This window comes from Pteropus medius, unplaced genomic scaffold (genome assembly GCF_902729225.1).
Source record: "Pteropus medius unplaced genomic scaffold, Ma_sr-lr_union100, whole genome shotgun sequence".
In the NCBI taxonomy this organism is placed as follows: Eukaryota; Metazoa; Chordata; class Mammalia; order Chiroptera; family Pteropodidae; genus Pteropus; species Pteropus medius.
The window spans coordinates 19,104,528-19,129,591 of NW_024346667.1; the positions used below are offsets into that span (position 1 = coordinate 19,104,528).

At 41.9% G+C, this 25,064-nt stretch overlaps 1 protein-coding gene and 1 pseudogene across 1 annotated transcript in view; one reads left to right on the forward strand and one right to left on the reverse strand.

Annotated features, from left to right (window-relative positions):
• Positions 1–25,064, reverse strand: part of EBF2 (EBF transcription factor 2) — a 182,215-nt gene that overhangs the window by 147,519 nt on the left and 9,632 nt on the right. Inside the window, exon 6 of the mRNA XM_039876146.1 lies at positions 23,027–23,095. Coding sequence (XP_039732080.1) covers positions 23,027–23,095 — 69 coding nt within the window. The remainder of the gene's footprint in view (positions 1–23,026; positions 23,096–25,064) is intronic.
• Positions 12,326–12,444, forward strand: LOC120613700 (uncharacterized; annotated as a pseudogene).

A 25,064-nucleotide genomic window follows, 5' to 3' on the forward strand; every position in this document is an offset into this window, starting at 1 on the left:
ATTCGACAACGGCTGAACACACTTTGCTCAAATTTTTAAAATTTTTTTTCAGGAAGAAGAGAATCACCTTTGTGCTAAAGCCAAGGCTGAACACATTCAGCGTGTTCCACACAAGTGCACACCAGGGAGTTCTTCAGGCACATCTACGTGTAACCGTAAAACTAGCATTACCAGACACGGATCAGATCACACATCATAATGATAAATAACTGCGAGAATCGTAAAGCAAGCATGGGTTTAGTATCCATCATCCAAAAAAGAATTCGATTTTTTAAAATTATTTTAAAGCATTTAATACAGAAATAACCACCTTCGAGGTAGAGATCATTTGCTGAAACACAAACATGGCAAAACCCTGGTAACTGGGTGTTGACTAGATTTTGTGTCTTCCAGCTGTGACTCTCTAAGAAATACTGCCCTCAAATTAAAGGTTTCCGAGGTTCTTTGCAAACGGCATCCATGTGGTATGTGGTATCTAGCAGAGTCCAGCAAGCGTGTGCCAACAACAGGTGGGGCAGAGAGGTATAGAAATTCTGGAAGGTTTAAAGTAAAAGAGTTGAACAAGTCAAGGAGAGGATAGGGGCCAAAACTGTTTTCCAGGGAAACACCCCACTCAGAAATTTAGTCACTGGCTTCATTTCATGAATCTCACATAAATATCTGAGGAGATTGCCGACAGCCCCGCGCCAAGAGGGAAAACATGCATTGAAAGAACCAGCGAGAGAAGCCAGAACATGGAATAATCATTTCACTGGACGCCCTCTGCTGCAGATACTCTTGGCTGAGATCCTGTTAAGAAGGAACCGACAGGACGGATGAGAGATACTGCCTAGCCAGGAAGGGAAGAAAACTCTGCTTTTATAAATAAACTTGTCACGAAGATAGGCCGCACATCAGAAAGGAAAGTAGGGGGGACCTAAAAGGACAGGGGCCCTGAGGTCATGGAGCCCTCCTGCCCCCCATCTCGGCTGGTACAGAAGGAGGCAGGGGAAACCCAATATGAGCATTCTCTGGCCCTGGGTGATTTTTTTTTTTCCCTTCTCATAATATAACTTTGTGAATATGTTTAAGAGAGTGTCTGCTGTTATTGGTCTAATGAGCTAACTCTGAAATCTGAGCTAAAGACAGCTCCCTAGTGGCTGCCGACTGTTCCACAGACCGAAAGGAAACCCCTTCCAGGGGCCCATCAGGGCGAACCACTGCTGACAGCTTGGAACGGCACAACACACAGATTTATTTCACAGACAGCCACAGACAGGAATTTAGCACCCTGTGCTGGCCTCCTGCTTAGCGGAGAAGGTGTTAAAATGCAACCATGCAGAGCTCTCCCTTGAACAAAACCCAGTAGCGACTAATCAAGCGGTCACCCGTCCCCCGGCAGAGAACGCGGGCGCCCGCGCAGCTGAGCACCGCGCGGGAGCACTATCCTGACAGCTGCTTCTCCGCTGCCCGCCGCAGCGTCAGAGCTGCCTCGGAAAACGCTAAATATTGTGCGTGACCTTGCAACTTCCAAATTAATTGATTTATAAACAACGGCAAATGTTATTTATTTATTTATGACATCTTGGAATGCCTTCCCTGGATCTGAGGGCACAGCGTGCTGCCGAGAATATTCCCTGAGGCCTGCCGAGCAGGCAGACCCAGAGGGTGGATCTTGCTGTCCCTCGTCAGGGCGCCTTCCACGAGTGTAGAGCCCAAAAGGTGTAGACTAAAGTAGGCACTGATGTGTAGACGTTTACTTGCCCACACAAAGCGAATCCGTAACACAGGATTCCCTATACAACTTAAGCGCATTAACTTTGTTTTATGCGTACATAGGTGTGTATATATGTATTTATGTGCGCACACACATGTGCATATGTGGGTGTATATATAAATATACATAAATACACATGTGCACATGTCTCTGAGGTAGGTAGCCTTCACCTTCAGATTTGTGCAAAAGTGGCTAATTCTCTCCCCACTGCTGCGCACTCTGAACAAGTACTCAACAGTTGATAGCTGAGCTGTTTAGGGATAGAGGCAAACTACATTTACCAAAGCAATTGATATTGCACCCTGGTCGCTGGGGGTGTTTCGCAAAGAAATTACATACAGTCGGTAATATTGTTTATATTGATTATTTTGCTAATCTCTCGCTCACACAAGCTCTGGTTTCTTGTTTTTAGGTTGTGTTTGTGAAACAACCAGCTTGTTCTGGTAAAAAGCGGAGAAAAAAAGAAAACCAGGGGACGAAAGAGGAGGTGAAACATTTTCCTTTTATATTTTCCACACAGGGAACAAGGCCCTGGTTCCCTCGTTTTACACTCCGTTTTGACTGGCTCTAAACGCTGTCTTCATCTGTTGTATTTCCGATAAACATATCTCTTCAGGTCACTTCTTCTTTCTCCCCACCTCAACTCTTAAAGTTTGCCAATCAATCAGTAATAATCACCAGATACTCCCTGAGTCTGCTGCTGTGACCGTGCACAGTGCCGAAGGCAGAGACACGTCAGCTCAAACGGCAGTCTGCTTCCCAGAAGACCTTTAATCAGCTGACACAGAGGCAAACGTGGGATGGCACTGAGGACTGAAAGGACCCTGCCCAGCACTGAAATGCATCTTGACAGAATGGAGTCCATATTTGTCGCTACTCTCTGTGGCACCCTCCCAGGGGTGGTTTGCCATCCTAGTCTTAGGGAAGAATAACATTTATTTGGACTTAAAAAAAAAAAATGTGTTATCAGATTTCTGGGACACTTGCACAGCCAAAAAGGGTAAAAAATCAGTAAGAAACGGATGCCCAGGCCAGCATCCCCTCCTGTAACTCCTCCTCTAGATCGGTTAATCTTTTTCCCACCTCCCTGTGGTGACTTTACAAAGGGAGCCTTGAAAGAACGGAAGCCTCAGAAACTGAAGCCAGGAGAGAAATCTCATCACTTTACGAAAGGCAAATTCATCTGCTCCTATCCCAAGACAGAAAAGAGAAGATTATGCCTTGTTTATTTTTCTACTTCTCCCACTTCTTTGCAAGCATATCATTTTCCTTGTGTCACAGATTCTGGTTAAAGGAATGACATTTTATTTTTGTCCTTCAAGTGAAAAGGTGTAGGATGAGGGTACAGGGGGAAGGAAGAAAAGAAGCCACAGGTAAGATGTGTTGGAGGAACTTTCTATGGAAGGCCGCCTCTGTTTACCTGTATGTATAAAACGTGTATGTAAAGTTCAGATCATACTTACTAGCATAGGGAACATTAGGAAAAGTATATTTGCATTTATATGAAAATAGTGGTTTGGAGAAATACTATACAGAGAAATGGCATCGAAAATAACTAACTCGATATAGACAAAGAAATTCGTCTTAACCCCAAATTGAAAATCATCTACATAATTCCTGATGCATACCAAACTTGTCTCTCTAGCTCTCATCCTCACTCTCGCTCTCTTCCTACAGTGGGTACCTAGTATATGTAACAGGCCCTTTCATTTCTATAAGCGTGTTTGTATTTCCAAGGTGAAATTTATTAGGACAAAGATGAAGTGTGAACCGAGATGGGCAGATAAGTCTCTTACCTCTTCCACTAAGGGGCAGAGTTACAGCTTTTAATCTGGACTTACACATAAATGTTCTGCCTTTGAGACATTTCCCTATTGGTGGTATTTGCCAGATTTCAAACAGCTTCTACTAGTAGGGCATCCAGGTAAAAGAAAATGTCCCCTTCTCCTTGCCCAGCGGGCAGTATATACACTCAGAGCATCCTCTGTCCTTCTCGGTGAAACGTTAAACAAAGTCTTCCCTGATGTAGGTCTTCCACTAGTCATTCTCAAGCTAAATTCATTGATATCCACTATGTTTTAGGCATGTTTCTAGATGTTGGAGATAAATCATCAAACAGAAAGACAAAAATCTCTGCCCTCCTATAGTAGGAGGGCAATATGGACAATCAGCAAATAAATGAGTAAGATATATAACACGTGAATTGGTGAAAAGCATAATGAGAAAAATCAAATAGGGAAGGGAGTTAGGAACTGTGAGACAGGGAAGGAGGTGCTTCGCTGAGGTGACATTTAAGCAAAGACCCAGAGGACATCTGAGCAAATACTTCACAGAGAGACATCCACTCTCAATTAAAAAGGAGATGTGAATTAACTGATGACAACGATTTCTCCATTAGTTTTTATCATTCCAATCACAGCCAATGGTAAAACTGCTGTATTTCTCCCCATTTTTCTCCCAGAGACCACATTGTACTTTCCCACACTCTTTTCTGTATTTTTTCCCACTGAACTCGCACCATTTGGTTCCTGCTGACTTAAGTAATATTTGCTGAGCGTCTACCCTATGTCAACATTTTGAGGAAGAAACATCGATATGGTATAGAAGTGGAATCTATGACATCACATGACTCTTTCTCCTGCTCTAATAGTCTGTTTTCCCGCCGCCCTTGCCCCCCATCCTACTTGCTTTCCTTTCTCTCTTGAGGCAGAAACGTTCAGAGATCCTAATTCAGTAGTTGGGATTTGTAATTTAAGACACCTCCAAATTGTAAATAGATGTGCTCCAGTTATAGCAGTTCAGATTCCCTGGTTTTCTGATACACGCTACCTAAAATCACATCTCTCCTCACTATTAAAAAATCAAGGCAAGCCACAACAAGATGACTCCATGCAATTTTGTATCACAGGTAAAAGAAAACCTTGTCGATATGAAATCAGACCGTGTAAAATTCTCTCCCAGAGGAATCTGGCATTATTACATCCCCCATCAATCATGGTATTGTTTCTCCAACAACTGTATCAGATGCAGCATCCGGATATTGTTCTGTCATCCTACCAATTCAGCAGGGAAGTCTGATACCATTATAAACAATTCTAGGCCCACCAAAATCTAAACTCTTCCAGAAGACTTCAAAGCCCTCATTTGTTTCCAGCTATTATCAACTCTCCAAATTCTAGAACTTTAGTTTTGGGTATAATGAAATTAGACCTAAACATTTATGTATGACCTATTTATATGCATTTATGAGAATACTCTATGAATTTGATCTAGCCATATATGAAGAAATGCTATATGGACATTATAATATAACATACAATATGATAATACATTATTGATGGCATATACTTTCGATCTTAATTTATCAAAGATTAGTTCCTATTCTGGATATTTCATTTAAACACAGGCAATAATTCCCTCCAGCTCGTATTATGGATCACCTATAGATAGCGTCTAGGCATCGTTCCAAGTATCCAGGATATAAGAGATACACTAATGGATCCAGCAAAGCCTCTGCCTTCTGAATATACCTTTTTTTTTTTTGGTAGAGATTTGGTTTTTCTTTCATCACATACTCCCAATGTGTGGGAAAATTATAAAACCAAGTTTAAGCTTAAGAATAGATACTGGCTGAATTTTGAAATTGCCTTTTCTCTATCCCCTTGTGTCATTAGGAAGAAAACACTTCCCCTTCTCCTTTCTCTCTCTCTCACACATACACACATACGAAAAAGTTGACTTGGAAGGTTTCAATTTCCCTTAACGTTTTCCCTTTGTCCCCGCCACTGAGAACCCAAAGTGAGTAAACTGAAGATCCTGCCTTGGCCCCTCGCAGAAAACGCCTGTGGTACACCCACCTTATAAACCTTAGTCATAATCCTCTGTAAATTCGACCAAAAGTCATGAACTACATAATACTAATTCTTAGAGGTTGACATATTTCCCTGATCTTTCATGAGCCACATGGGGAAACAGTTTTCTCCTGATCTGAATGAAGAAGAAAAACAGTGATCCTAATCAACCATTTGCCCTTAGTGGCTTCCCTAAACAAATCTGGGAAAGTGCTTAAAGGCTTGGGAATAACCATGACCCTGCTTGATGCACTGTAATAACCCTACCTAATTATACTGATATAAAAACTAATTGGAAAGATAGCAAATGTCAGAGTAAGATGCAAATCGTAGGGTGTTAATTGCTGAACAGGTGCTGGAATAGAATTAAATGAGCATTCTGATTAAAAGAGTGGAAGAAACAAATGTGGACCCCCAATACAAACTTGGCCATGTGACTTCTGCAGTGGTCCATTCCAACAGGAAAAGGTCATGTGCTGTGACCTCTGTTTTGTGATGGGTGGACCAAAATAATGGTGACCACAGAAGAGAAGACAATATCAACATGACTTCTAGAAGTGATGGCTTAGTTTGAGCCCCAGAGATACGCAATGTGTTTTAAGAGTTCTTAGATACAGGGATAAGCCTAGATAGAACCAAGAATGCATAAATGCTCCCCTTTCCCCAGCCATAAGTCTGTATCCCCTTCTACCTTGAACCAGAAGTCCTGTCCTCCCACATCAGTATACCAGTGATGAGTGCTCTAGGTGGTCATTACACATTTGTGAGTTGACCAAATGCTTATTAAATAATTGAATCAATGGCATTTCGATTTCATTGTTTGCCTTCCATAAGCTGAGGCAGTGTGAGAGCTATAGCATTGAGGTGGGATGGCATGACAAAAAGAATACAGCAGAAGTTCCAATTGCTATAAGCCAGTCATTCTTCTTGCAAATGGTATTTACTGATACTCTAGCAATTCAAACTTTGAGTGACACCTATAAGGGTGATTTTCACCTTAGCCCCATGTATCAATGAAGGATGCTTTTCCACAAACTCCTGGTGACTTGCACAAACTCTTATCCAATCGTCATTAAATTTCCTGACATGTGGCAAAGACTGGACCAACGGCCCTTCATGCCAAGTCCTTAAAGAGAAAAGAGCCCTGAGGGCAGCAGCTATAGGTGGATGCTGGGTGACAGTAGGAAGCAGCTCCTGAGCTCTGACTTAATATGATCCCTTCCCAATACCACGACGCCTTCCGTACTCCCACCACCTAAAGAAGCTTTTTTCTTCAGCCCCACTAGACCCCCCGACCCAGAAAAAATGCTCCATGTCAAAGTCTTAATATTTTTCCCAATATACGAGCAACCTCGAAGGGAATTATTCCATTTCCAGGTAGGACGCTGCAGCTTAAATGTTCTTTTCTCCCAATAATTTGCAGCTCTTTGAGATTTATGATGCCAGAAACCTAAATGGCTCTTCAGAGCAAGGACGAGGCAGTGAAGTCCTGCCCTGTTCTCCTGGTATTTCTCACTCCGCCCTGCCCCCAGGTAGAAAAGCAATTCATTTACTGTGCTCATTCCACTTGGGGGCCTCTTTCCCCAGTGTCTGCCAACTGTGCACCATGCTGCCTGCTTATATTTGGGTTTGGTGATATAGACTAGCAGCAGCAGGGGACGTAATTCTTTTAACTCAGACCGATGTCTACTAAAATTAGAGTGGAGAACTGACAAACCCAGTTTGCTTCCTTCCATTTTTTTTTTCTTTGTATTTAATCGATTTGGCCTCTATTTAAATTGGGCAAAAAATAATAAATAATATGATGGTTACATTATACAATGCTTCAACTCAGCAACCCAATTTCAAAGTGCAAACAGAAGCTCCCAAATGCTTTAAGAGGGAAGTGTGGCTACAGGAGGCATGGGTGAGATTTCACCTTGTTTATTTATGCTTTTATAAGGACACTGAGAATAATAATAAAACAGGATAGGAAAGAGAAAAATTTTGCTCCAGCCTAGAGATGGGTGAGTATAAACTCCTCGCTCTTTCTTTTTCTTTGATCTTAAGAAAAGCTCACTCTCTCTTGTTCACTCTCTCTTTAAGGAACAAAAATAAACTGTCTCCTGAGTAATAAAGTCAAGACACTTGCCAGTAAAAATTGGTTAAGGTCATCACTTCTGAAGGTCAAACGAGTTTTAGACAAGATGTCAGGTGGGATCACCATTCAGCACATTTAGTTAAATAGTTAAAAATAATAAAAATAATGACAGTAGTGAAGTTATTTTTTAAAAAAAGCACAGAAGTCAGAGGGAAAATGAGAGAACCAGATGTCTTGAAAGAATGCTGGGAAACGCTTAAGAGAAAGATTTCTCCCATCCCAAACAAAACCTTCCCCGAGGATCTTTTGAGACGCTGTCAGTATCTGATGTCAATGCAACATCGTATATCTTTTTTGTGTGTTGCTGTGGGGTTATCTTATTTATTTTATTTTAACAAAGAAGAGACAATAGGGAAAACTTTTTTTAAAGGATGGCAATTCAAGTTGACCCCGAAACGAGCCTTTCCCCAGGTCCCTTGTGCATCTGCCTTGTGGAAGGATCCAAAAGACACAGAAGTTATGTTGCTCCAATATTAGGTTGGAATAGAAAGAGGCCGGCCTCACATTCAGCTTTTCTGACATGATACCATCGATTTCAGTGAGGAGAAAATATCGCAATCTATCCAGGTTCCAAAGGAAGATCTCTGCTTTTTATAAAATAGAGCCCGAACAGGTCGAAGCTAATCCACACTGACAGTGCAGCCCAGGTTCCAGGTCATGTCACAGCCTTTCACAGGGCAAAGTGAGCAGCCAGGCCCGGTGTTTTTTATGATCGCTCTGCTTTTCCAGGGCACAGCTAATCCACAGAACCAAGAAGTCTCCTGTGCCAAGGGATGCTTTAAAACTCCAGCAAGGCCACTGCAAGACTCAAGTTCCAAGTATTGCTCGTTGCCAGTGACAATTAGAACAATCTGAAAATGTTTCTCCCAGAAAAAATATACTCTTTTTTGTTGTAACAGGGGTGTAAACGCCAGCCAATCTCTTTTGGCACCCACTGCTGTAAGAAGTGCTTTCACTGTGCCACCTCTCGACAAAAACGCCCTCAATGAGCGTCCTCCAAGGACCAGCTTTGAAAAGGGGTTTCGCGTATCAGGTTAATGCATGCACTTGGCACGGCCCAACTTTTGCACCAAGGCTCTGGGGTATGGGGTGATAAGAGCCAGGTTCTGTTTGTTAACGATAAGGCAATTATTTCTTTGGTACTTCATAGGAAAAAAAAAAAATCTTCAGCAAAGATTCAAACAAGGATCCTAGGGAGACACGAAGAACCGTAGGGTTGAAAAGTTTTGTTTTTTTTTTTTCCTTTACAGGAGCAAACAAATGAGCCATTGAGAGCAACAGAACGGCTAAGACAAAGTTACCGACAAATAGGCTGGCAGTCAGCTCCAGCACGAGTCCTCTGTAACTTAGGGAGGAGAAGACAGGCATCAAGGGAAAGCAGGCACAGAAAAAAAAGACAGACTTAAAAGGAAAGGAAAGGAAAAAGAGAAACGGAGAAAAGAACAAGAGAACAAGAACAGGGTGAAAGTAAAGAGGCAAGAAAGAGAACAAAGGGGTGGCGACGGGATAGAGAAAAGAAACGGCACCACGTGCCGGTGATACTTCCCATGTGTTTGGAGATTGAAGAGGTTCATGAACTTGAATGAGTAAACATCAGATCTTTATTTTCGCTGCCCCCAACAGAAATTCAGCATTTCATCCCATTTTAAATATAGACAACGAGCCCCAGCGACAATAAGCCCCGGCGGTATTATAGATCCATAGGATTCCCTGGACTGCCAAGGGGGTCCATGGTGGAAAAAACGGGAGGGTAGGAACTGCAAACCCCTGGGAAGGTATTAGGCATCCCTCCCCTTTGCAGGCATGATATTTCAGAAGATAAGAGTGTATGATTTTCAGTTTGGAAAGGAGATCCTTTCCTTCACCCCCTGGGTCAGGCTCTCTGCCTTCAGGGCAAAGTTTCCTGGCCTTTCCTGGAACTTTCTTCCCTGCAACAAGCTGAGGCTTCAGAAGCCAGGGAGCTTTCAGGAAGTATTTCTGAAGGTCGTCACATCTGACTCACAGCTGAGAGTCACTTCCACAGCTTTGCAGGTCAGATCCAGCATGACAATTTTTTCTGACACATTTTGCCCAGCTGGTTCCCACTAAACTCTGTAAAACTCAAAAAATGATAGACTGTGAATTTCCAAAGAAGAACGTCACTGAAGCCTCACGTATAGTTTCTTACTAGGGGAAAAAATGCTGAAAAGATAAGATATCCTACAGATGAAATAGGTCTCAAAATAGGGGCTTTCTGCTCTTCCCTTCTTGTCCTCAGAGTTACGTCACAGAACCCCAGTTCCATGGAACTACAAGTCCTGCTTTCAGAGTAGACTAATATCCACAGTCACTGGACAACCGGCCCCAGACCTATGAGCAGTCCACTAGCTATGGCCCCTTACAGATGTGAGTGGGAGCAGCTGAGCCACATCCTTGGAAATTCACACCCACCATTCCAGCATCGCTGGTCAGGTTGGCCCAGCACAACTGATAGAAATTGTACAGACTCCCTGAACTGCTCTTTCTGCTCTGCCTCCAGGTACTTAGGTTTACAGCAGACCCTGGGCCTCTTCCAGAAGTTTCTAAGCTAAAGCCCCTCTCTCCCCGTGAAGCAAGGAGACCTTATACCTTGACTTGGGGCTCCCATTGTGCTGAATTAGACGGGAAATCTTCAGAATATATATCAGACCCAAAACCGCTTGCCTGACCAGGTGCTAAGGAAAGGAACGCATCCATTTTCAGGGCGGGGCTGATTTTGAAAATCTTTAAGCACATTTTTCATTTAAAGATGAGAATGTTTTAAAGGACCTCCTCCTTAGAAAAAGAACATATTGCCCAACAGGAAAAGTTCAGGAAGCTCCAAAATGTGTAAGCAGGTGCCGGCCGTCAGGGTGGCAGAGGTCAGGCATAGGGTGGAGAAAAACGCTAAACAAGATACGTCCCAACCAAAACCAGACACAGGCTTACCTCAGTGTCTGGTTAATTTGCTTCCAGTCTCAGTGATGGGAATCAGACAATTGCTTTAAAAACTCCGAAGCCACCATAAAAATAGAAAATTATTGCTTCCCGTCATGACCAAATATTAAACACAGTGCACGCCTAATGACTCTATCCCTCCCCAGGGAAGAAGCTTTATGAACAATGAAATCCCAGCAGACATCCAGTGTTTGGGTTTGGAGGTCTCATTATGGGCTCACTGATCCAATACAATTTACAAGCTCAATGGACTCCACTCGAAGGGAAAAACGCCAACCTGGAGTTATAAACGGAACACCTACAGTGAAACCAGCATAATCGATGTCCACCAGGGAGGGAAAAGAAGAAAGGGAGGAGTGAGCAGAAAGGCATGAGGGTTCAAGTTGCTCATGGAATGTTTCTGACTGCTCGCATTGGAATCAAGGTAGACACCCTACTAGAAAAGCAAGGCAAGGGGGGAGAAAGCAAGGGACCCTAAAACCAAAGGCGAGAAAGTCGAACAAAGGAAAAAGAGGGAGACAAGACAAGGTTAGGGTGCGAAGGAAGCGAGGGAATCAGAGAATTTTAAAATCTGCCATCTCTTTTTCTACATAGGTTGACTGAACATGGCACCAAACTTTCGAAGTTAGACTTTTTTTTTTTAAGTTCACTAAATTACCAAGATATATGTCTTAATGTGGTTATCTTTCATCTCGTGACTCAACAGCTGGATGATAAAATGCGTTAGCCACTCCACATGGACTGGGCAAGCATCGAGGGGACTGATAGCGTTAAATCGAAGCGAAGTCTGGCTCTTGTTCAAACGTCAGCCGAGACCAAGCAGGCAGAGGGAGCTTCCCCTTACCTCTAACTCCATGCAATTTATCACTCGCCTAAACAATCCCACATGTTGGAAGCGCTGAAGAAGGAGACTTCAGGAACACCGAACAAAGGCTTTCGGGGAAGTCAGAATGAAAGTGAACAGGAGATGGACAGTGGACACTAAGCAAAAGCAATGCAGGGGAGGCGACAAGTCCATAAAACAGGGTCTAGACAGAGCATGAGACCAAGGCACTGAGAGGTGACAAAAGAAGAGAGGAGAGACAGAACGCTGAGGAGGGGGGTCTGGGCGAAGGAACTGGCGACGACAAGGGGGCAAAAGAATGCTGGCGCTGCCCGTAAGGCTTTCTGCTCACCCAGCAGCCTCCCGGCTGAGTCTCCTAAGTGTGAACCAACTTCCACATAGACCAGAAGACGGTGGCTTCTACCACATGAAGGTAGGAAAAAACACTAAAAGAGAGGAAACGAGCACGTGCTAATTGGCTCTGGGGCCAGTCATGGCTCAGGGCCTTTCACACTTCATCTCTCTCCCTCTCCCAGGGCTGTGAGGCAACCCTTACTTCTCTATATTCTTCAGATAAAAAATGGGGATTCAGGTAGTGTTGCCAGATAAAATACCCCATTAATTTTGAATTTCAGACAATATTTCAATATCAGCATAACCCAAACATTGCATGAGAAAGGCTTATACTGAAGAAGTATTTGTTGTCCATCTGAAATTCAAATTTAAGTGGAACATACTTATACTAAAAAGAAAAAAAATCATTCCTGTTTATCTGATATTTAAATTTAACTGGGCATCCTGGCTATGGCCATGCCATCCTGAACGTGCCCTATCTCGTCTGATCTCGGAAGCTAAGCAGGGTTGGGCCCGGTTAGTACTTGGATGGGAGACCACCTAGGAAGACCGGGTGCTGTAGGTATAAAAAGATAAATAAATAAATGAATGAATGAATGAATGAATGAATAAATGAATGAATTTAACTGGGCGTCCTATATTTTTATTTGCTAAATCCAACAACTCTAGAATCAATGGGATGGAGGGAATGAATGAATGGGTGAATACATGCATGGCAGAGGAGTAGTGAAACCCAGATCTGAAGCCAGATTTTACTGCAGTCATTATCACACTACAGGAAGAATAGCCACTTCAAGGACTCGACTCACGTGTCATATGCACAACCGTACTTCTGAAGTAAGGAAAAGCCTTTTGCACAGAAGAAACCGGCTACATACAAAAGTATTGCTTATAGTGAAGTAAAATGCCATCAGCGTGACCCATGGCACGGTGCTTGGAAGATGAGGAATTCTCCAGAGCTTCAGTCCAGTCAGAAGCTTTGCGGTTCAGCAACGACACATTTGATGTGAATGCCATCGTTGCTCCCGTCCCTCGCCTTGCATAGACCATCTCAGTTGTGTCCTGGGAGCTAGAGATCTGGTCCAACCCCAGTTGAGTCTTTGACCTGCTTGTTACATGGGCCCTGAAGTAGCTGCTCTTCACTGGGTTTTCTTATCTGAAATGTGGGTCGACAGCCCCACTACATAGCAAAAATTAGTCATGTGTATAGCTTTAAAATAATCAGGAAAACATCCTACGCAATTGTGCAAAACTGAACCCAAAACAAACAAATAAAAACCTCACCCTTTGTCTCCAGAGAATCTACCTCGGGGCTTTATTGGAGGGGCTACGTGTAAGTAACAGCATTTGAGGTACAGTGACCCTGAACCTACAGCCACTTTCTGAGTTCTCTTTTTTAAAAGTCCTGGTGTCTTATGAGCCATAAAATATGGAAGCGTTAACCTCAGAGGGGCTGGCCTGAATCCAGGGGTTGCATCCTGCAAATTCTTCCACTCCTACCATCCTTTCAGTGGGATGAGGAATTTCTCCCTTACTGCCTTCTCAGAAGCTCCTGTTACGTGGGAGCAGTTGCAGCGCGTGTCCCCAGGTCTGGCTCCTTGGTGGTCTTGAGGGGGCTGGGAAAGTTTAACTTCACTGGAAACTGAGTTTAGAACCAAATCTTCCTGGAGGACAATCATTTAATTGATTACTCAGTCCAGACTGATGAAATGCTGACTCCTTGTAGATTTAGGTCTAGCCTGCCTGACATGCTTTGAGCCTCTTTGTCACTCAACAACTTTTTTCTTTCTAATCAAATGCTCCCTCCAATTGCAACTCTAGGTCAGTTAGAAGAGCAGAGCAACAAAGGACAATTCTTACAAGGTTTCGATCAACAAATAATATAGTCAAGTTCTGGTGGGTAGAAATCTAAATCTGCAAATCATCTCTGGATAACTTCTTTCTCGTTTCCTTGGGATATATGTCCTATATCCCAGTCATTTGGCCTGTTAGCCTCTTGGCCGGGTCAAAAATAGGCCCGGAAGAACTCTTCCAGCCCCATTTGTTCAAATAGAAAAAGAAAATAACTGGAAGTTCTAGAAGGCTCTCTCTGGGTGAACACGTAGTCTTATCAATCTTTCTCAAACTCTGGGTCCTTTGTTCCCCCAGAAAGCCATCAAGAGAACGCTGGAAAGAGATACCTTTCCCAGAAACAAATATCTATTTCTCATTTCCAGCACAGCACAATTTCAGAGCACTGTTCTTATGCTCCTCTTGACTCATCCACTTCCTGGCAAATCTGTTATTTAATCGCATCACACATTTTATAAGGAAGAAGCTGGACGTTGGAGCATACCACTCTCTGTTCTAAATAACCCCATACATTCAGTCAGTCCTCTGATTTTCACTGGGAATTGATCCAGGGGATCTACACAAGCACTTTGAATGAAAGAATGCTAGTAAAAGTGAACTGGTTTGGGTCTTTTTCCCTCTTTTCTAAAGAATTACTTGTAAATGGTTTGGATTCTGGCCTCCGAGTTTCTGCTTTCTCGCAAACATCCAGGCTACTAAAAAATTCACAGATTGCCAGATGGTACAACAGCAGTTCTTTGCAAAGGATCTGAGCTTTCCAGTGAACAAAGGACGGGTACTCATGGGGACAAGTGGCAACATCAGCAAAAGCTTTGGAGTGGAGGAGGGGAAGTGGGGCATGGAGAGGTGAGAAAATGTGCCTTTCACCTCCAGCGACTGGTATTTGGCAGGGAAAACCTGACTCCCAACCACTGCTGGTGGTGGGAGAGGGCACATCCAGAAGAAGTTGAAAAAATCTAAACCAGAAATGGGGATATTTTTAGAGGAAGTCACAAAATTGGAAGTCTGTGAACATCTTCCCAGTTCCCGGTGGTACAGGGTGATGAAAAGGATGTCCAAGCTTTGGTAGGTAAACTGACAAATTCCCAAAAGAGTCACCAAATGAAAAACATTCATGAACGACTGTAACATTTTCCTAATAGGTTCTCCTACTTTCATTCTCCATTTTCCAATCCATCCGCAAAGTTCTCTTTCCAAAATACTGACCTAACCGTGAAACTGCACTACTCAGAATCCTTCGATGTCTTCTCATCACCAACAAAATAATGTCAAATACTTTAGTATGGGGAAATGAAGTCTTCCAAAATCTGGACCCAGATGACTTTTGCAACTTCTCCTATTCCCCTTCGCACATATCCATGCATTTCTAAAACTATGAGCAGATTTGGGAAATTCTTTCCACGTGCCTTTCCTACACACTTTCTTCCTCCTGGAATGCCCTTTGACCTCAACTGCATATGTCCAAGTTACAGCCGTCACACCACATACCTCTACCTGGATGAAAATCACCTTCCCACTTCAGATCTTCCAGAGTTTTTATCTCTACCGCTTTTATGACACTTATTATATTCTACATTGCATTATAGTTATTTCTACAAAAGCTTTTTTCCATCTGAACTATAAGCTCCTGACAGTAAAGCTTATTATCCCGAGAGCACCTGGCAAAGTCCATGACATAATAGACCCTCAATATGTACTAAATAAATAAGGACTCATTCTTCCTTACAATGTTACATATCTGTTCTTGGCATTGTTTGATACTTATCTGCCCCTGGGGATTGGAGGAGGGAGGTAAGATGCTGAGCAGTTGTCAAAATACAAGTAGTTACAGGAAAGGTCCTATATGAACTGGCATAAACGCAGTCATCCAAACTCTTTGATGCTTGGCAGTCAGAGATTAGTCTATCAACTAACATTTACTGAGTGTCTATAATACCTAAGCCACCAGACAGACACTGTGAAAGATACAGGATAATAATTGCTATGACATTCTTTAAAGCGTCTATTCCATCATGCACTAGTTGGGCACTTTGCATACATTAATGTATTAATATAACAACTCAACAGTACCACATAGCTAATATATATTAGAATCAAGTCTTAAGTGATATACAATGTCTGACAGCCAAGAATTATATTTGTGAATGATAGGCAAGCTCAGAAAGGTTAAAAAAAAAAAACACCAATATCCATACATCCTGACCAGAGCAAACATATGTGATAAGTGTCAAGTGAAAAGATTTTGGCTACATGAATTGATATCTTTAAGTAGGTAGGATCTGAACTAGGTCTTTAAAAGGGGATAATATTTGAATTGGCAGAGAGTTCGGGGTGGGTATTCCAGGTGGAAATGGTGAGTGCAAAGAAAGAGAAGAGGAAGTACTCAAGGTCTGTTTGATGGAACAAACATTTTGATTTTATCTGGAGTCATAGAGAAGGACTAGAAAGCTGGAACCTATCTACCATTCACTTACCAGAGCACTTTTCACAGTTTGTAAGTATATATTTCTTTGTGTGATTACTTAAGCTGTTAACTCCATGAGAGTAGGAACCATACCTGATGGTTTCTCAGGGCTAAGAATTCACAAATATTAGCTTAATAACTGAACAACAGAAAAAATTATTAAATCAATAAATATGGGAATGAACCACTGTATAGAAGCCTAAACTAGTTTGTGTCAAATCCAAAAGCTCTGTGAGTCTAAGAAGACTGGTCAGTCAATGAAATACGTATAATTCTTAAAAACTGACCCAGCCACAGAGCAAACGTTTTCACTTTTCAGCACCGCCTCTTTAATCAGGAGGAGAAGAGTCATTTTCTCAAAGAAAATTGCATTTCTTTTTTAATACTTGGCTAAGGCTGTCATCCAGTGAAGTGCTTCAACCCAAAGGGACATTTTTTTTTCTACACTAGCAAGTAGAAGAGCCCCTCCTCCTACCTGTGTCTCCCTGAACTTACCAAGAACCTAGCAAAGATTTTACTAGCAAACAAAGGAAGGAGAACATGAAAGAATGATGCATTCACTTTGGGTAGATAATCTGTGTTTTTAGTGAGAAAATCTAAACCTTCCCCAAGGGAATGGAATTTTCGCTAAATAAAAAAAAAAATTGCCCGGGGCCAGGCTTTTGTAGACTCTTCACAGTGCTGGGCTCTCCTCCGCTGGAGATGGGGAGTCTGAGCAGAAGAGGCACATATTAATAGACCCGTAAATTATTGATGAGCAAGGATGATGAATTAGCATGCCTGACACCCAAACCTGGGCCCTCAGCTAGAGGCAGAGAATTTAGAGCTGGAAGGTAATATAAAGGTCATCCACTAATCCAACACACTTCACTTTACGGACAGGGAAACTGAGGCTCAGAGAGGCAGCTCATGACTTCTGTAATGTTAAACAGCTACTTAGTGACTGATTGGGGGCCAGAAGCAGATGTTCTGATCCTAGTCTAGGGCCCATTCTACTACACTATGCTATGGCTCTGATGTGCTGGAGACTCGAACATGTCACGCAGCTGAACGTGACCTATACAATCTCAGAGTCAAATGACAGTTCAGGGGCCAAAGATGCCCACCACTTCCCCAGAGAACAGATCACCTCTCCAACGTTCCCATCAGTTCTCCCAGACCCTATTCTTCAACAGCTCTAAATTCTGGAAAGTTTTGCCTTCTATTAACCAAAATTTTTTTTCTCCTTAACTTCCATCCATTTACTACACTCCGATTTCACCACTGAAACTGCCTATGTGAATTTGGCCAAATTATCTAACTCCTTAAAACTTGTTTTTTCCTTTATAAAATATTCTCAACCATTAAAGATTAATTAAGATTAATTAACACAAATTGTTTAGCACAATGCCCAGCGTACAATAAGTGCCAATTCAATGTTGAGTATTGGTCTTATCCATCCTCCTCAGAGACAAAATTCTTCACTGAGGAAGGGTCACTGATGGCATATCTGGCTTATGCATTTCTGGGGAAAGAGAGTGAGTGGGATCGAAAACCAGCCTGAGGGGCTTAGGACAGCAGGAATCTGCTGGGTTTTGTGGACATATATCTCACCAAGAGCTCAACTCTAACTATTATCCAAATACTGCTTCTATGCTAAAAGACACTGTGGGGTTAAAAGTAGAACCACACTGCGAATCAAGAATAAATGAACATGGAGTTCACCTGATAAATTAACAAAAAGAAAAACTCCAGTGTTCAGGATTAATGCAATACTGTCCAGCATACATGCAATCGGTAAGGGCTTTACTCCCCACAGTTACTTTCTGAAAGTTCCCATCCCACAAATAACTCTCCCTCCTGGAGTTAAGTGATACACTGAAGAGAGGAATGACAAGTATGGCCCAGAGGATGCAAACATGTGGAAGAAGGTAGCTGGTGAAGCAGAGAGAGGCAGGGGGAGGATGTGCTAGATGGTAGGGGAAGGGTAAACAAGAAGCCTGGACTGCAGGGTGAAGACGCCTATCAAGACTATGACAGGAGAAACTTCATTAAAAAAAAAAAAGTCGTGCCCATTAGGATGGTAACTATCAAAAAACAAAAACAAACAAACAAAAAGCACCCAAAATAAGAAAATAGTAAGTAATGTGGGGATGTAGAGAAATTAGAACATTTCTACACCGATGGTGGGTATGTAAAATGGTGTATCCACAATGGAAATGGTATGGCAGTTACGTGAACTACCGTATGATCCAGCAACTCCAAACAAAATTAAAAGCAGGTACTCAAAGAGATATTTGTCCATCCATGTTCATAACAGCATTATTCACAATGGCCTAAGGTCAAAGCAACCCAAGTGTCCACCAATAATGAATGGTTAAAACAAAATATAGTATATCCATACAACAGAATATTATTCAGCCTCAAAAAGGAAGGAAATTCTGACACATCACAACATGAAAGAAACTTGAGGATATTATGCCAAGGGAAATAAGCCAGTCATAAAAGGACAAATATTATATGATTCCAGTTATATGAGATACCTAGAGTAGTCAGCCTCACAGGGACGGACAGTAGAATGGTGGTTGCCGGGGGCTGGGAGGATTGGGAATGAGTTTAATGGGGACAGAGTGTCAGTTTTGCAAGATGAAACGAGTTCTGGAGATGGATGCTGGTGATGGTTGCACAACAATATGAACATACGTAATATCTCTGAACTATATACTTGGTTAAGATGGCCAATTTTATGTTGTGTGTATTTTACCACAATTAACCTTTAAAAAAAAAAATAGGAAGATAATTCTAGGGAAAACCCTCACAGGCAACTAAACACCAGGTATTTCTGAGTAAACCTTTTGAATGAGGGTCATTTTGTTGTTTGTTTGGCTTCTTCAAAAAAGAAAATGAATAAAAACACATCAGCACTTGAAATGGTCCTCCTGGGAACAGAGCTCAGAAATATAGGAGAACAATGTCCCAAGACAAAAGACTGGGGCAGTTAGCATGGGAGGAATAGGTTGGATCCGCCCTTTCAACAGAAAATATCTGACCAATAGGCACGTGGGCGGAGACAGCCAACAAAGATTCAAAAAGAAATCTTGCCCTCCTCATCCATCTGACTTTTCGTGGGGCTGCAAGTCAGGATCAGTTGAGACTCTGCTTTTTCCTCCCATATCAGTGAGACAGTTCCTAACTTCCTCTTCCCATGGACCCCAGATTATTCTGAGCCTGAGATTCAGGAGATATTCAGAAGAAACTTCCATTCAGACGATAGAGTTTGAAGAGTGCACGGCCCATGAAAAACAATTGAATTAGAGCTTCCCTCTAAAACCAAAAAAAACGTGAATCGGTGTGAGCCTTTTTCTTCTTAATTTACCACAAACAGGTCTTTAGAGGCAAGACTTAGGCAGAAGACCACAGCAAGGAAGCCATTCTCATTGTTGTTTTTGTTCTGTTCTGTTTTGTTTTGTTTTATTTATTTATTTTTTTTTTTCAGAAAAGGACTTTGGATTTTTACACTAAAACTTAATACATCCTCCTCCCACTCTGCACGCACACACATCTGCACACAGAAGGAAGGCTCTGCCGGAGTCACAGCAAGTTCTGCTGGGCTGTGTATTGGCTGGGCTTTTGGGAGAGGGGTGTGGCTGCCCAAGAATTCACAAAAGCATGCTGAAAAGACAACTGAAAATAAAATTAAATTTATGTTTCTAGAGAGATCAAGGATGGAGTAATTTAGCAGGGGAAAAAGAATTCCCAGTCTGGGGCTAAGTCTTAGGAAATGAAGAACTAAGTCTCTATGGGGGCCGCCCTATTGTAAAATCCAATGATATTCAATTAAAGGGCCACAAGGTAGCAAAAGCTATTTTTTATATTTCAAGCAGCCTATTAGAAACTGAATATCTGCCCGGGATGTAGTCACATGGGCCAAGTGAAAGGTCAAGTTGTTTTGGGTTTGAGCTAGAAGTCTATCCAGTCAGTGCGGTAACGTGACATATCATGTCTCATCAGGATCAGAAACTCTGATTGGCCATTGATGAGATCAAGGGCATTTCTGGGATGAGATTTTTCCTTCTCATTCTTTTATATGCCTTTGATTCATAAAAATTGAATTACAGCTGAATAATTACTTGTTAACTGCAGTTTGGCAAGCAAATCTTGCAAAACCCTGGGTTCATCAAGGAAAAAATAAAAAGGGTGTTTGGTGGTGAAAAGTTTGGAAACCACTCTTGAGCTTCCTCTCTCCTCCCCTGAACATGCACAATTTCAAGGGAATAAACAGGGAGCCAGAGTGGATCGTGCCTGTTGTGTGAGAAAACTCAGAGAGAGACAGTGTAAATTAACTGCATCTGGTTAGACTGAGCGTGAGGGGGAGGAGATAATTAGTTGGCATTATAGGAACAAGGGCAAAGAAGAGAGTTCTATATTTATTCAGAGGAAATCCAAAATAGACTACTTTGCACCCGTTTGGTGCTCCTGGGTGATCCTGACATCTCCAAATCAGCAGATGTTGAACCCGGGGACCAGATGTACAGCTCAACCAAGCCCCTAATGACACAAACCACCCATCCCACCTCCAATAAATGGAAACCTGACTTCATTCCCTTTCTCTTCCACAAATGAAGGGAAGAAGCCTCAGTAAGCCCAAAAGACATTCAGGAACAATAAGACCAGATTCTGATGAGGGAACAATATCTTAAACACAAGCCCTACAATGATATGCCAAACAAATACATCTGTTTAAAATAAAATGAGTTCTCTAAAAACCTGACACGTATTTCAAGTGATGCAGAGACATCACTGGGCTGTTTTATTGTGCATAGAACAGTAAAAATAAATGCCACAGTCACATAAAGCTCCATAACATGCAGCCAGATACAGTTTCCACCTTCTTGGAAGAATTTAAGGTATTCTAGCACAAACAATGAAAGCCTCCAATATGAAAATCTTTTCCTCCATAGATGCAAAGTAACTACTTTCTTTTGTTCATGTAACACGTGTATTATGTAGGAAGAAAACAAGCAAATTCAGCTTCATCCGTGGGTGCAGGTTCTATGTAATTTCTTACAGTGAGAACTGCTGTTAAGTGCAGAGTCATTTGAATGTGCACTTACGAGATATACAGTGCAGCTTGCCATTTATGGGTTTGCAAACATTTCTAAAGCTGGTTTATGGGGTGTTTATTACAAGAAAAGATGTAACAATCATGAGGTGAGAGTACTTTCTTGAAAGGGCAGCAAAAGTTAGTGAAAAAGACTAGACGGAGACTAGGGAGCTCAGTGGACATGCTGAATAGGACTGGATCTGTGTCCAGGCTGCTCTCAGCCTTCGAATTCCCCCTGTGGAGCCAAGGGCATCCTGGGAAGTTGGGTAATCATGTCAAATGCAAGCAGCACACCCAACTCATGTCAGTTAGGACAGAGGTTGCTGGGAGAAGGCAGCTGTGGCAGTGAAAGGAGCACAGGCCTAGTAGTAAAGACAGCTGTTTTCTAGCGCCAGCTCTGCTCCAACAAGCTTGTGTAAATGTGGGCAACTCGTGTTACGAGGATTCAGTCTTATCATCTATCAGAAGAGGAAGATGGCTGGTCTCAAAGAGTTCTTACAACTCTTTAATTTGAAGCTTCTATGCACTTTCAGGGAAAAAAAAATTACATGTAGCTCCCTGAAATTGGTCTCTCCTGAACCTCTTAAGATGGCAAGTCATCATACATATCCCGCAAACATTTTCTATTTGGCCATCATCCTCTTCCAAGCATCTTAGACAATACTGCAAAACTGCCGTGGCTGTTTTTGTAGCCTCCTGAAACCTACAGAAGCAGGCAGTACCCTCCAACTCCCCCCACCACCAATCGTACTATTGAAGAACAGAGATGCTGAGTGTTTTGTCCAAGGTCAGAAGCTAGGACAGAATCAGAATTCCAGCCTCCTTGTTCCTAGGGCTATCCTGTACTTTCCACAAAGAAACCAAGCTGACTTTCTACAAAGAAACCAAGCTGACTTTCTGGGAAGAATGCCAGAGGTTCCATTCTCCCAACTGAGAATTCATTGGAATATTGGAATAACAACTTCGGAGACTGTGGTCTCTCCAATCCATTTCAGGACCTGGCTAGAAACATGAAAACCCAAAGAAAGAAGCAATAGGGAATTATTCCGTTTTTTAACGAAAGAGAAAAAATTAGGGGTGGGAATATGGGATTTCTTAAAAATTACATGATTGCTGGAAGTTAATTTCATATTTCTTCATTGGTTTGTAAGTTCTGTTTCCAATCACAAAAACAGACAGCTGAGGATGCCTAAGTCACATTTCAATGAATTAGCATCTTGTCCCAAAGAATCCTTCCCACTCGGAGTATAACACAGAACCCAGAATGCAATCCTCTGTGGTAGAAAGGAATCTCCCGCAATGCGCTAGTTTGTCATAATCCCAGAAACTGTAATCTAAATCGGAAGTCTTCAAGCCCAGCAGCAACAGAGAATGATAAAGGGGTTGCCACTTAACTTGGGGCACACTGCCTCTTCTAGGAAACCGACTGAGGCCCTGCCCTGCCAGATAGGAGAGATGGCATCCTTGAGCGACCCTTACCATCCACACATTCCTTATTGGGCTGAGGCCAGGGCACCTGGAAAAGAACCCCATCATAGATTTAGAGACACATGTTCAAAAAGGAAAGTTCTGACTTCTTCCAAGAAAGGCCAACCAGAACAGGAAAATACATGTTGAACTAGCATCATGCCTTGAAGATAAAATGAAACCAACATTACGGCAAAGCCCAAGTGATCTGCACTCAGAGTTGAGATTCATAAAGGAAAGAATCCAGAAATAATAATAGTTTCAGTCACTTTTTCCCCCTACCTGTCGATGATGACAGGGTCTGAAGGAGTCTCGTTTCGGTTTCCACAACTTTTCTTTTCGCAACACCGACTGTAGATGGGGAAAGAAGCAAAAGAGTAAAAGAAATTTGTTAAAAATCAAGAAAATGCAATGAGCATACATTGTAAGAACGTTCACAAAAATGAATATGTCTTAGGTCGCCTCTTCATTATCAGCCGCTCGAGAGCAGAATTTATGGCCACGTTTAAAAACAACTCTAAGATACTCATTCGAAACCCAAAGATACTCATTCAAATTCTCACCCTATGATTTATAAACTGGGTAATCACAAGAGCCATATTTGTAATCTGAAACATAGACAGTTGGATTTTAAGATCTGGAGGTTATTTTTTAGCTCGGTGGTAAGTTATTTTATAACTGTGTATTTTAGATCTTTGTGTCTTAATAAATATTTAAAGAAACAGGGCAAAGGAAAATGTATAAAATAGACCCCAACTAGCTGCCTGGATTATTATCAACCTTATTTATATGACATCTTTCTCCAGAGAACTCAGTGGATTTTACAAACATTTATTCATTCAGTTCAGTTCTATCATTTTCTAAAGATGAATGAGGAAAAGTAGAACTATGGTGTGTACATTTTAAAACAGGAAAAAAATAAGGCAAGGAGCTATAAAATTATAGTTCAAATCATTTTCACCCTATCCAGAACAGAAATGGGGCTAGATGTATAGGTCCCATCTTAAAAGCCCTGCCTCTCAAGCCTTGCACCCAGAAAAGTGCTGGGTACATGGTACATGATGGAGAAATACAAGAGAGACAGAAGAAGCCCTAAAACAATTACAGCAGATAAGAAAGACATTCTGAAGGACCTGAGCAGAGAGCAAAACACTCCAATCCAAGGGCACCTGTATAAAAGATGTAGACAAATGTGAAAAGGAAGCCTAGCGGCGGACAAGCACAATGGACAATACCTCTCAGTTCATTTCAAACACATGGTCCATTGGCTAGTTACATAGCCTTAGTGGCTTGTAAGAAAAGCATAACACATATTAGACATATTAGAATATGTCTAATAAACATTAGCAATAACAAAACTATGTGTTTTGTTATTGCAAAGCACTGCCGTTCGCACAACAGTTTCTCTGGAGCTTAAGAGTGATGTGGCCCCATAGAAAAATAGTTAAAGTGGGAATCAGAACTCTGGTGCCTAATCCAACTCTGTCCCAGACCAGCTGCATGATCTTAGTCTAGTCTCTTTAACCCCTCTGGGCTTTGCCTCCCTGTAAAAAAAAATGTTGCACTAGGTTGTCTCGAGTCTCTTCTAAGTTCATGAGGCTGAGATTCCCTGAGCACCCTTCGAAAGTGACAACAGGGTAAGGAAAAGAGAAAAAGCGTGTGGCAAAAAAAAAACAAAGGCCGAACACAGCCCAGTCATAGATTTGCTTTCTGGTTCTCTGCAGTCTATATGCCCTCTTTGATCTTCAACAGAATTACAAACAAACAAATATTTTAAAACTTTTACAGCCTATCCCTCTCATCTAGAGACATGTGGATTATTTGGTGAACAAATCTACCGTTCTCGAAAAAGTAACATACACTTGAGAGATGCTAAAAACAACTTTCACCGAATGGGCGAATGAGGTTTTAAGACATGTAATCAAATTAGTAAGAAATAAAAGAAAAAATTAACTCAACTTTCTTAAATATCAGAGTTTGCCCCTAGGACTTTCTGAAATAATATTTTGCCTTTGAAATTATATTAGTTCTTTACTTTAAAATTTTCAATCCATCCCAAGATTAACACCAATAAAAATGCTGGCCAGCTGCTCTCCTACCTCCCAAAGCCCTGACTCTTCCCAGCTCCTACCCCCACCCACGTCTCCTTTTCCTATTGTTTATGTCAATACAATACCTTCACAGCTCAGGCAAACCTTTTTTCCTAGCAACACAATTTCAAAATACATACATGCTAATTACCTAAGCCTTCTACCTAGTGTCCCCCTTTGATATCGCCAGCACAGCGACCTAACCCAAAACGGAGTTTGATGCTGGGTAT